Source organism: Vipera berus (genome assembly GCF_964194415.1).
Source record: "Vipera berus genome assembly, chromosome: 2".
Lineage (NCBI taxonomy): Eukaryota > Metazoa > Chordata > Lepidosauria > Squamata > Viperidae > Vipera > Vipera berus.
Window position 1 is genome coordinate 270,665,962 of NC_138203.1, and position 12,214 is coordinate 270,678,175.

A 12,214-nucleotide genomic window follows, 5' to 3' on the forward strand; every position below is an offset into this window, starting at 1 on the left:
AGAACCCGCTGGCTGCTCCTGTTGCAAATTAACTTATAAGTCTCGTGAGAAATGACTGAGACTGAGGAGCCAGAGTCCAGCTCCATTTTACAGGGAACCCCCTGAAGTGCACATCTAGCTTGATTTTGGGGGTGAGCAATTGACGAGCTCCCATGTTACAAACCGCCCATCTGCTCTCTGTGTAGCTGATAGGCACGATGCACTTCAGAGCCCCAGTACCTGACAGCAGGTGAACTTCAGCATCCACCTCGTGCAGAGTGTCTCGGCTCTGGCTCCGGCAAATGGATGCGATGTGCCCCATCTTGCCACACGCTTGGCATTTGGCTGTCTTGAATTTGCAGGAGGATCGGTGATGATTCCCTCCACACCCAGCGCATTTCAGTTTAGTCGCGCAGCACTTGCACCCGGAGCATTTCTTGTCCTGGCTGTTGGCTGCGTCGGTTGACCGTTGACCCCTTGGGCTATCACACTGCCCCAACAGATGGCTTGCTCTAAGGTGTAGTGCGTCCACCTCTGCTTCAAGCCTGTCCTCGCTGCTTCCTCTGGCCCCGTGCGACTGATAAATGGAGGTGCTTCCCAGGCTGTTGCGGCTGGCTTCGTTTGGCTCTGGTCTCTCTGCTAACTCCCAGGCCAGTACTGCTTCCTGTACTTCTTTGAGGGTCAGACCAGGTTTTGCAAACAGTTTCTGCCTCAATTTTCGGTCCCGGAGACCGAAGACGATTCAGTCTCTCAGCCTCTTTTCCAAGTTCTCAAAATTACAAAGGCGAGCCGCCTGCCGGACTGTGGCCATGAACGCTGATACCGATTCACCTGGCAGCTGGTCTCTCTTTACAAACTGGTACCTCCACACCAGTTCGGACATGTGCGGGTTGAAGTGCTGATTCAGTTTAGCGATGAGATCGTCAAACTTCACCTCGCCTATGGCCGTGGGCGAACATAGACCCACCACCAGTTTGTAAATGTCCTTACCGCATGTGCTGAGTAGGGCAGCAACTTTCATGCCATCCTCCATAATGCGGCTCACCTTCAAATAAAATTCCAGCTGCCCCACGAATGCTTCCTATTCCTCTGGCTGGGCGCTATTAAAAACGGGAGCCTGACCAACCTGAGCCATCGTGTCTGAATTCAACCGATCTTGCTTCGACTTCAGCCGGTTGCCTGGCAGATGCTACCTCTGTGGGGGTCTTACTGCCACTCGAAGCAGGATCCCACCTTTGTCGCCAATTGTTTTGTCGGGTTCATGGAAAGATGAGACGCGAACATGAGGAGTGTAAGGAGTCTTTATTAGATGACAGCGGGATCCGAACTGAGGAACAAAAGTTACCTGGCTTGCTTTATACCTGTCCAGGTGAATGCCTGGCCAATAAGTTTAAACTCAGGTTTCCCACCAGCGGGGCGGCCAATCCCTTTAAATCTGGCTTTCCCGCCAAACGCTGTTCCTGCACGGAGCTGTCCAGCTCTGCGCTTCCTTATTTGGCTGCTCCACGTGTATGCTAGCCCAGCATACACTACAGGTTTTTATTTGTTTCTTTGTTTGTTTGTTTGTTTGTTTGTTAGAAGTCATACCGGTAGTCCTCAACGTACGAACACATCTGGGGACTGGAACTTCCATCGCTAAGTGATGCAGTCGTTAGGTGAGTTGTGCCACTTGTATGACCTTTTTTGCTCATTAAGCAAATCACTTGGTCATTAAGCAAATCCAGTTTCTCCCCCTTAATTTTGCTTGTTGGAAGCCTCCCGGGAAGGTTCCAAATTGTGATCATGTGACCCCAGGATGCCGAAACAGTCATAAATACACGCCAAGTTACCAAGTGCACAGATTTCGGGTTGGGGACACTGCCATAGTGGCGAAGTGGGAGAACCGGTTGCAAATAATATTTTTCAGCATAATTGTAATTTTTGAACAGTATTTACAGGAATGGTCGTAAATTTATTACCTGTATCACGTTTCAGAATAGATAGAATATGTGTGTGTGTGTGTGTGTGTTCCTCCAGGCCTTCCTGTCCTCTACCATCTTCTGGAGTCCATTTAAGCTCATGCCTACTGCTTCAGTGACTCCATCCAGCCACCTCATTCTCTGTCGTCCCCTTCTTCTCTTGCCTTCAACCTTTCCCAGCATTTGAGTTTCGTGTGTGTGTGTGTATGTGTGTGTGTGTGTGTGTGTATTTGTGTGTGTGTGTATGTATGTATTTGTGTACACACACACACACACACACACACACACACACACACTCTATGCTTGTTGCCTACTTCAGCACCTTTTGAGCACCAGGGACCAGTTCCGCAGACCAGAGAGGGTGTGGTTTTTGCCTGCTGTCTGCATCCTATGGATGGGGCTTCACTTGTTTGTGTGGATGGTTTCTGGCATGCTGTGGACTGGTGCTGGTGTCAGTCCATGGCCCGGGGATTGGCAACCCCTGGCCTACTTAACAATTTCTGTAATTTGGACAGTGCTCAAAAATGACCCTATCCCCATTTTTCCAAAAGCTATCTGCCCTTCCTCCATGAGCCATTAGAGCTTTCTAAGAATATTATCAACCCTGGAGGATAGGTCTTGTAATTCAAGCTGCTTTCAGTTCTGTTGAAACAAACCAGGTCAAGGAAGCTTTCACAATGAAACCTACCTTCTCGATTAACTTGACCAAAGCTTCCTTAGCTTTTGTGAATCTTGTTCGGCCAAAGCTTTCTGAAGCATCAAGGACAAAGTAGATATTAAGTTGGTCACTTTTGTTGTTAGCTGATGCTCCTGATAGGAAAAATAATAACAATTTAAGCCTAATGTTAAAAAAAAAACACAGGCCAGGGAACATGCGTGCTAGTCGTTTCCGACTCTAGGGGCCGGCGCTCATCTCTGTTTCAAAGCCAAAGAGCCAGCGCTTGTCCGAGGATGTCTCCATGGTCATGTGGCCGGCATGACTAGATGCCAAAGGCGCACGGAAAGCTGTTACCTTCCCACCGTAGTGGTCCCTATTTTTCTACTTGCATTTTTATGTGCTTTCCTAGACTAGAAATACCCAAATTCCTGCAACTGTTCTTCCTATGTTTTAGCCTCCAGCCCCGTAACCATTCTTGCCTCAACATCTTTTTTAACCTTATGGCGACCAAAACTGCATGCAATATTCCAAGTGTGGTCTTACCAAGGCATTGTAAAGTGGAACTAACACTTCACGTGATCTTGATTCTATCCCTCTGTTAATGCAACCTAGGAATGTACTGGCTTTTTTGGCTTCTGTGCTGCATACTGGTGGCTCATATTTAAGTGATTGTCTACTAGGACTCCAAGATCTCTCTCGCAATTATTGCTATTGAGCCAGGTTGCACCTAATCTGTACCCCTACATTTGATTTTTCTTGCCTATATATAAAACCTTACTTTTCTCTACATTAAATTTCATTTTGTTAGATAGGACCTAGTGTTCAAGTCTGTTGAGATCCATCTGGATCTTGAGCCTGTCTTTTGGAGTGTTGGCTCTTCCTCCAAACATGGCAATTTTAAGGCTTGTGAATTTCATGCTGGCTGGGGAATTCTGGGAGTTGAAGTCCACAAGTCTTACAGTTGGCAAGTTTGGAGACCCTGATATAAGCCATGAGCTCTGCAGCATGACATTACTGTGCTCTTTTTCTCCTCCTAAAGATGCCCAAGGCACATCTCCCCACAGCTTGATTCTGCTTGGCTTAAGATGGGATGGAAGGAAATTCTGGCAACCTCTCAAGATCCTTTTTCAGTTGGCTTCCTGACCTGGCCCACCTCGCAAGGCTGGCAGCCAATCAGAAGTGTATTGTATTAGAATCTTCAACAAGTAGTCTGTTGTGACCCCGGCCTTGGAGGGTGCTTTATCTTCGCATGCTGACTCGGAGGATGACTCGGAGGATGATATGGAAGAGGAGGAAGCTGACAAGAGCAACATGCCAGAGGGGCTGACTCTCCTGGTGAGTCAGCAAGAACTGACTGTGGCTGACGTGCCTATGGACCCCACCCAAACAGAGGAGGAAACAAAACAGAAAGCAGAGGCTGGCAGCAGCGAGGGGGAGCCCCTATTGGATGCAAGAGAAAGACGTAGGATACGTCGTCAGCAGCAGCAACTATTGCAACGTCCCAAGAGGCGTGGCCGGCAGATGTAGGGCCACACCCTACAGAGTATAAAAGGGGTGTGGCTGCACAGGAAAGGCGTGGTGAACAATTTGTTGGCGTTTTGAGTACCGTGTAATTACAAACTGTTCTTGAAATTTGTAACGTGTCTGCCTGTCTACATCTGGACTTTGAAGCTGCTGGCCGTCTGCCAAAGACCTTGGAACATCATCTGGTAATTACAAAAGTGCTATATGATTCAAACCTTGTGAAAGAGTTAACTGTTAAAAGACCAGCTTCCGTTTATTCACCCTGCGTTTGCTTCTGCTGGACCTTTGAGCCTCTTTAAGGCTACTCATTGGTAGGGGACAGAACATAGTCCTTCTACCAAGGATGATAGAAAATGATATCATTCCAATTAAAGAACAGTATAAAGTGATGTTCCAGTCTCCTAGCCTACTGCAATTACAAAAATTTAAGGGTATCACTACCTTGACTGGCAGACAAAGCAACTTCAGCGAGGGATGGAAGGAACTTGGTCTTGATTTCTTCTTTAGAATCAAAGGTGAATGGGCCTGGGAAAGAAAAGAAGGAGACAGTGAATTTGTTTCCCAGTATTGTTTTGTGTGTGCCTGTGTGTGTGTGTGTGTGAAGTAGAAAAAAATAATAATAATACAGTAGTTCCATAATGGCAAAAAAGAGAGAAAACAATAGCAGTTCTAGATTCACCTTTTCAGACGCTAAACCCATCTTTTCCCACCCTGTTTACTCACTTCGACATTCTGGTTCCGATCCACTCCAAGTTCTTGATATTTGGCAAACTCTTTCCTTAGATCCAATAAGAGACAACCCTCTCAAACACTGGTAGCGGACCTTTCTCTCTGCTTGGTACTCTGTGCCGAATTTTAGGGCACCAATTGGAATTCCTGGATTAGGACAATGGCTGGCTGAAAATGAAAGGGGGAGGAAATTACACACCGATTGATTGATTTATCTGCAAATTCAATTTTTGCACCACCACATTCCCCAGGACTCCAGGGGGCAAACAGTTAAACCAAACATCAAACGAGACAGTGCATCATCAACGTATGATAAAAATTCCTTGAGAAAACATTGGTTTTGAATTCTGTCTTTCTAGACCAGCGTTTCTCACCCTTGGCAACGTGAAAATGTGTAGACTTCAAGAATGTTAAGAATTAACAGAATCACAGAGTAGGAAGGGACCTTGGAGGTCTTCTAGTCCAACCCACTGCTTGAGCAGAAGAACTTATACCATTCCAGACAAATGGCTATCCAATCGCTTCTCAAAAGCCTCCAGTGATAGAGCACCCACAACTTCTGGAGCCAAGTCGTTCCCCTGATTGTCGGGACATTTCTTCTTATTTCTAAATTGCTTCTCTCCTTGATTAGTTTCCATCCATTGCTTCTTGTCCTTCTTTCAGGTCCTTTGCAGAATGGTTGACTCCCTCTTCTTTGTGGCAGCTCCTTAGATAATGTGTGTTGAAGACCACATATCTTAGAGTTGCCAAAGTTGAGAAACAAATATTTGAGCTATGATTGGATTATGCTATTTCTTTGACATTATACTTTCTGTGAGCATTGTTGGGGAGCATTGTTGAGTTCTTGATGCTTGTCACCTTGCTCTTCTTCGCCTGTAAATGTTACTTGAATGTCTATACTAGATAAACATCAGCTCACCCCTCTAACTGTCTGCTATTTTTGAGTCCAGATATTCCTCAATTTACAACTGGTTGCTTAAGGATCATTCACACTTAAGATGTAGCCTCCCAAAACCCATTTAAGATCTGTTTTCAAAGTTACAGTGGTCTTCATTGTGTCCCTGTCACATGATCATATTTTGGGTGCTTGGCAACCAACTCACCTTTGTGGCTGTTTGTAGCATCCTGTGGTTATGTAGCTGCAATTGGGACTGTTTTTTTGCCAGTTTCAGCATTTACTTCCAATTTCTGGCAAAAAAATACCCATTGGGGAACAAAGTGAGGAAGAAATGCTTATCTGCATAGACCTCTGAGGATAAGGTCAAGATGGCGGACAGTGATACAAGTCCTGACCCGCTGGCTTATCCAGTAGCAAAAAAAGTCTGTTAGAATCTGCCAAGAAGGATGCAGCAGTCAGAGGAAAATTATGTTCAGATCATGAATACATTCCCCAAAGGTGCTTTTCCAAAAGGCAATGAACTTTCTTGGCTTTTTTTTATACAATAACAGAGTTGGAAGGGATCTTGTAGGTCATCTAGTCCAACCCCTTGCCTAAGCAGGAGTCCCTACACCATTTCTGACAAATGGCAGTCCAGTCTTTTCTTGAAAACTTCCAGTGATGAAAGTCCCACAACATCTAAAGGCCAGCTGTTCCATTGATTGATTGTTCTCACTGTCAGAAAATTCCTCCTTATTTCCAGGTTGAATCTCTCCTTGCTCAGTTTCCATCTGCTATTCCTTGTCTGGCCTTCAAGTGCTTTGCAAAATAGGCTGACCCCTCCTCTCTGAGACAGCCCCTCAAATATTGGAACACTGCTATCATGTGTCTCCTGGTTCTTCTCTTCACTAGACTAGCCACGCCCAGTTCCTGCAAACGGTCTTCATAGGTCAGTGGTCGTGAACCTATGGCACATGTGCCAGAGGTGGCACTCAGAGCCTTCTCTGTTGGCACACACGTTACTGCAACCAGCAGCAGGTCCATCAGGCTGCCACTGCCGCCTGGAGCAGGAGCCCCAGCCAGCACAAAGGAGGCGAAGCGGCTGATTAGCAAGCTCGAGTAGAGGTGGTAGAGCAGAGATTCCCCAACCATTGTCGATTGGTGGATTGGAAGAAAAGGGAGGGGGAAGCATTTTATATCCGTGCATAAGTGCACGGGGCTGCGAGCAGCCACATGCTGCAAATGGGGCGGGGCTAGTGCCTGCGTGATACTCACTAGCCCTGCCCCATTCTTGCATGGTGCAGTGTCTTGTATTTGCACCCTGCGGTGGGGCGGCGGCGGCCATTTTGCGCCTTGCAGTACGGTAGCCCATTTTTGCACCTCCAGTTTTTGCATGCCAGAGGCGGCACTCAGAGGTGCCTCCCTGCCCCCCCCCTGAGGGCACCACAATGCTTATGCGGCCCTGGCACTTTGCAATAAATAAGTGGGTTTTGGGTTGCGGTTTGGGCACTCGATCTCTAAAACGTTTGCCATCACTGTCATAGGTTTTAGTCTCCAGTCTCCTAATTGTTTTTGTTGCTCTTCTCTGCACTTTTTCTAGAGTCTCAACATCTTTTTTTATAGAGTGGAGACCAAAACTGGTTGCAGTATTCTAGATGTGGTCTTACTAAGGCTTTATAGAGTGGTATTAGTACCTCATGATTTTCTTTGGAAACATTTCGCTTCTCATCCAAGACGCTTCTTTAGTTCCGTTCAGAAGCACTTTTGGTACAACCATGACCTGGATGATTGAGAATTTACATTTAGATAGCCATTTCCCCAAAGGGAAGAAACGGTAGACCTTGATCACAAATGATTGTCAGACTCACTTCCATCATCACACATGGCTGTTTCTCCACTCCATTTCCCGTTGGGGAGACAGGTACGAATCTGGGAGCCCCGCAGAGTGTATCCATTATAGCAAGTGAACCTCAGCTCCTGGTTTATGTCGTAAAATTTCTGTAAGTTCTCGACAGCGCCATTCTCAAATTCTACAGGCTTGACACATCGGACGGCTGGATGGAAGAGAAAATATCAGTAAATTTTTCTCCATATCTTATCCAATCCCAGCTCCCTCTCCTTCCAGTTCCACCATTCACAATCATTCTGGCCTTGCTTATCTGAGACACTGAAGCCACAATTAATTCCATAGACTATGACATGCCTAGAAGCAACAGTGAAGGAAGTAATGAGAGGAGGGAACAAATATCACTACAGGTTATCCTCAACTTACAACCATTTGTTTAGAGAGCTGTGGTGGTGCAGTGGTTAGAATACTGTCAACGCTGCTAACCTTGTATGTTCCCGCTTTGACAACTGATGAAAATGCAGCCATTTTCTCTACTCCTTTAACATGCTTTTTCTTGCTTTAGAAATTAGGTGCAGCAGAGAGGTTGGAATGTAAGCTCAGGTAGCCATAACATAATGCTGTGGTGGGAACCCAAGGACAAGCTGATAACGTTTTGGCGGGCTGTGGAGCTAAGGAGAAATCCCGTGCTTTAAGCTAATTGGGGAATGTGATTTATGACAGTTTATTGGGGGGTGGGAATTGCACTTTGTTATTTTGTATCGGGGGAAAGGGAATTTAGTTTTGGGGTTCAACTATGTAGTGCCGATACTTTGTTTCCCGAATAAAAGATTCTTTAAGGAAAACAATGCCTTGAAGTTCTTTTGAAGGATTTCCTCTATTGGAACCATAACAAATACAGTATTGCAGGCAAACTCTGCCCACTGCCAGAAGTTTGATCCTGTCCAGCTCAAGATTGACTCAGCCATTCATCCTTCTGAGGTCAGTAAAACAAGAACCCAGATTTGTGGAGGTCAATATGCTGACTCTATAAACCGCTTACAGAGTGCCACAAAGCACTATGAAGTGGTATATAAATCTAAGTGCTATTGCTAGAGATTGTTCAAAGTTACAACGCCACTGAAGTGACTTATCACCATTTTTCACACTTATGACCATTGAGGCATCCCCAGGGTCATGTGATCAAAATTCAAATGCTTGGCAACTGACTCATATTTATGACGGTTGTAGTGTCCCAAGGTCAGGTGACCACTTTTGCAACTTTCTGACAAAAAAAGGAAAGCCAGATGCACTTAACAACTGTGTTAGCAACTTAACAACCGCAGAGATTCACTTAAGAACTATGGCAAGAATGGTTGTCAAATGGAACAAAACTCACTTAACAAATATCTCGCTTAGCAACAGACGTTTTGGGCTCAGTTGTGGTTGTAAGTCAAGGACTACTTGTATTGCCAACTTGTAGGTCTTTGGAAGCATGACTTTCCCCTGACCTGCAGAACACCCTACCCATCTCGGGGAAATTGGGACAGGGTGAAGTCAAGCGATGATGATAACATGGGTGCAGCAGAGAAGTGTGACTCTAGCAATAACAATAGCAATAGCATTTAGACCAGGAGTCTTCAAACGTGGCCCTTTTATGACTTGTGGACTTCAACTCCCAGAATTCCTCAGCCAAGCTGAGGAATTCTGGGAGTTGAAGTCCACAAGTCATAAAAGGGCCACGTTTGAAGACCCCTGATTTAGACTTATATACTGCCCCCTACATAGCACTCTCTGGGTGGTTTACGATGCAACCCTTATTTGCATAATGCCCCCAACAATCCAGCTCCTCATTTTGCTGACCTCAAAAGGATGGAAATCTGCATCGACCTCACGTTTGTCAGGATCGAACTCCAGACTGTAGGCAGAGTTTGTCTACAACACTGCATTTAACCACTGTGCCAACCAGACTTCTTTTCATTCATTTATCAAACATAGATACTGCCCCTCTCACTCTTAGAGTGACTCTGGGCGATTCACAAATAAAAGCATGACAACCACATAAAAACACAATACATGTGAAGTTGAGGGAAATGGGAGCCAAATAAAAACACAGATAGAATAAGTTAAAAATTAAATGGTGGTGGGAGTGCTTCAGGGTTATTTATTTATTTTATTTTATTACATTTATATACCGCCCTTTCCCGAAGGACTCAGGGCGGTTTACAGGGGATTGCAGGCTGCTTTCCCGTTATTGCTGTTCCTTTTATTCTGTCCTATATTGTTTTATCGGTTATAAGCCTCCCAGAGTTGTTTTTAAGACAGGCGGCTTTATAAACTGTTTTCAATAGACGCGGTGGCTCAGTGGGTTAGGACGCTGAGCTTGTCGATCAGATGGTCGGCAGTTTGGCGGGTCGAATCCCGAGTGCCGCGTAGCAGAGTGAGCGCCTGTTACTCGTCCCAGCTTCTGCCAACCTAGCAGTTCGAAAGCATGTAAAAATGCAAGTAGAAAAATAGGGACCACTACGGTGGGAAGGGAACAGCGTTCCGTGCGCCTTTGGCGTCTAGTCATGCCGGCCACATGACCATGGAGACGTCCTCGGACAAGCGCTGGCTCTTCGGCTTTGAAACGGAGATGAGCACCGGCCCCTAGAGTCGGAAACGACTAGCACGCATGTGCGGGGGAACCTTTACCTTTACCTTTATATTGTTTTATCGGTTATAAGCCTCCCAGAGTTGTTTTTAAGACAGGCGGCTTTATAAACTGTTTTCAATAGATAAAAGAAAAGTAAAGATACTTTCGCACTTTGAATAAGCCTTGAGCTGCTAGTGACTCCCACAGTTTTTTATACAATTAGAAGAGGCCTTCGGTGAGAAACCCAGGACTTGGTTGGCATAGCGTACAAGCGGAAGAGGGGAGATGTCATACCATGCCTCCCTGTTGAGAAATGAACCAACGTGTACCTTGACACACAGCCTGCTCGACAATCCCGCTGTCCCTGCCCTTCAAGGGGCTCCAATGGTTGTCATCCTTACAAAACCGGAATTGCGTCGGATGTGGATACTGTCCCTGAGGACACTCATAGATCAATGTGGTTCCATCTTCCAGTAGAGTAGAATTGCCTCCTATGATCTCAGCAGCTTTAGGATCACATGAACCAGCAACTGTATCTAGAGAAGGAAGCGGAGTGGAAAGTTGGGAGGGGAGCACAACGGTGAAGAAGCTAGATTGGTCCTGATAAAAGCCAGATTCAGCTCCACCCTTGACCATGGAGCTCTTTGTGACATAGGTAGTCCTCAACCTATGACCAAAATTATGACCAAAAATTTCTGTTGCTAAGCGAGGCATTTATTTTTTATTTTATTTTTATTTTAATTCCATTTATATCCTGCCCTTCTCCGAAGACTCAGGGCGGCTTACAAGCTTAGCAGTAGCCTTCATTCTATGTATATGCCTGCTTATTAGGGCTTTCACACACACCCCAAGCGGCATTATTACAAAGTCAGCTTAATTGCCCCCAACAATCTGGGTCCTCATTTTACCTACCTGGGAAGGATGGAAGGCTGAGTCAACCTTGAGCCTGGTGGGACTCGAACCTGCACTAATTGCAGGCAGCTGGTGTTACTTAAAGAGGCATTAGCCCACTGCTCCACCATTTTACAAACTTTCTTGCCATCGCTGTTAAGTGAATCACTGCAATTTGGTTACAGAGTTGTTAAGTGAATCTGGCTTCCCCATTGACTTTGCTTGTAAGAAGGTTGCAAAAGGTGATCACATGATCTCGGGATATGAGCCAGTTTCAATATGAGCCAGTTGCCAAGCATCTGAATTTTGATCACGTGACCATGGGGATACTGCAATGGATGTAAGTGTGAAACACAGTCCTAAGTCCCTTTTTTCAGTGCCATTGTAACTTTGAACAGTCACTAAATGAACTGTTGTAAGTCGAGGACTCCTTGTGTTTACTTTTTTATACGCAACGAAGAACCAATACAGAAACCAGAAATAATGGAGACAATGCCTCTGAATTTGTGCTGAATTTGCAGTGTGCTGCAGCTGCCAAAAAAGCCAACACAGTTCTAGGCTGCATTAACAGAGGGACAGAATCAAGATTACATAAAGTGTTCATACCACTTTACAATGCCTTGGTAAGGCCACACTTGGAATACTGCATCCAATTTTGGTCACCATGATGTAGAAAAGATGTTGAGAGACTAGAAAGGGTACAGAGAAGAGCAACAAAGATGATCAGGGGATTGGAGGCTAAAACATATAAAGAACGGTTGCTGGAATTGGGTATGTGTAGTTTAATGAAGAGAAGGACTAGTGGGGACATGATAGCAGTGTTCCAATATCTCAGGGGCTGCCACAAAGAAGAGGGAGTCAAGCTATTCTGCAAAACACAGGAAGACAAGAAGCAATGGATGAAAATTAATCAAGGAAAGAAGCAATCTAGAACTAAGAAGAAATTACCAGATAGTTCGAACAATCAATCAGTGGAGCAACTTGCCTCCAGAAGTTGTGAATGGTCAACATTGGAAGTTTTTAAGAAGAGACTGGACAACCATTTGTCTGAAATGGTATAGGGTTTCCTACCTGAGCAGGGGGTTGGATTAGATGACCTCCAAGGTCCCTTCCAACTATTCTATTCTATTCTATTCTA

At 45.3% G+C, this 12,214-nt stretch overlaps 1 protein-coding gene across 1 annotated transcript in view; it reads right to left on the reverse strand.

Moving 5' to 3' along the window:
* Nucleotides 1-11,160, reverse strand: part of LOC308662976 (complement factor B-like) — a 43,191-nt gene extending 32,031 nt beyond the window's left edge. The window contains exons 1-5 of the mRNA XM_081319120.1: nt 10,515-11,160; nt 7,594-7,779; nt 4,843-5,016; nt 4,561-4,644; nt 2,626-2,747 (exon numbers count right to left, since the gene is read on the reverse strand). Coding sequence (XP_081175246.1) covers nt 2,626-2,747; nt 4,561-4,644; nt 4,843-5,016; nt 7,594-7,779; nt 10,515-10,899 — 951 coding nt within the window. The 5' untranslated portion in view covers nt 10,900-11,160. The remainder of the gene's footprint in view (nt 1-2,625; nt 2,748-4,560; nt 4,645-4,842; nt 5,017-7,593; nt 7,780-10,514) is intronic.
* Between the last annotated feature and the right edge of the window lie 1,054 nt (nt 11,161-12,214).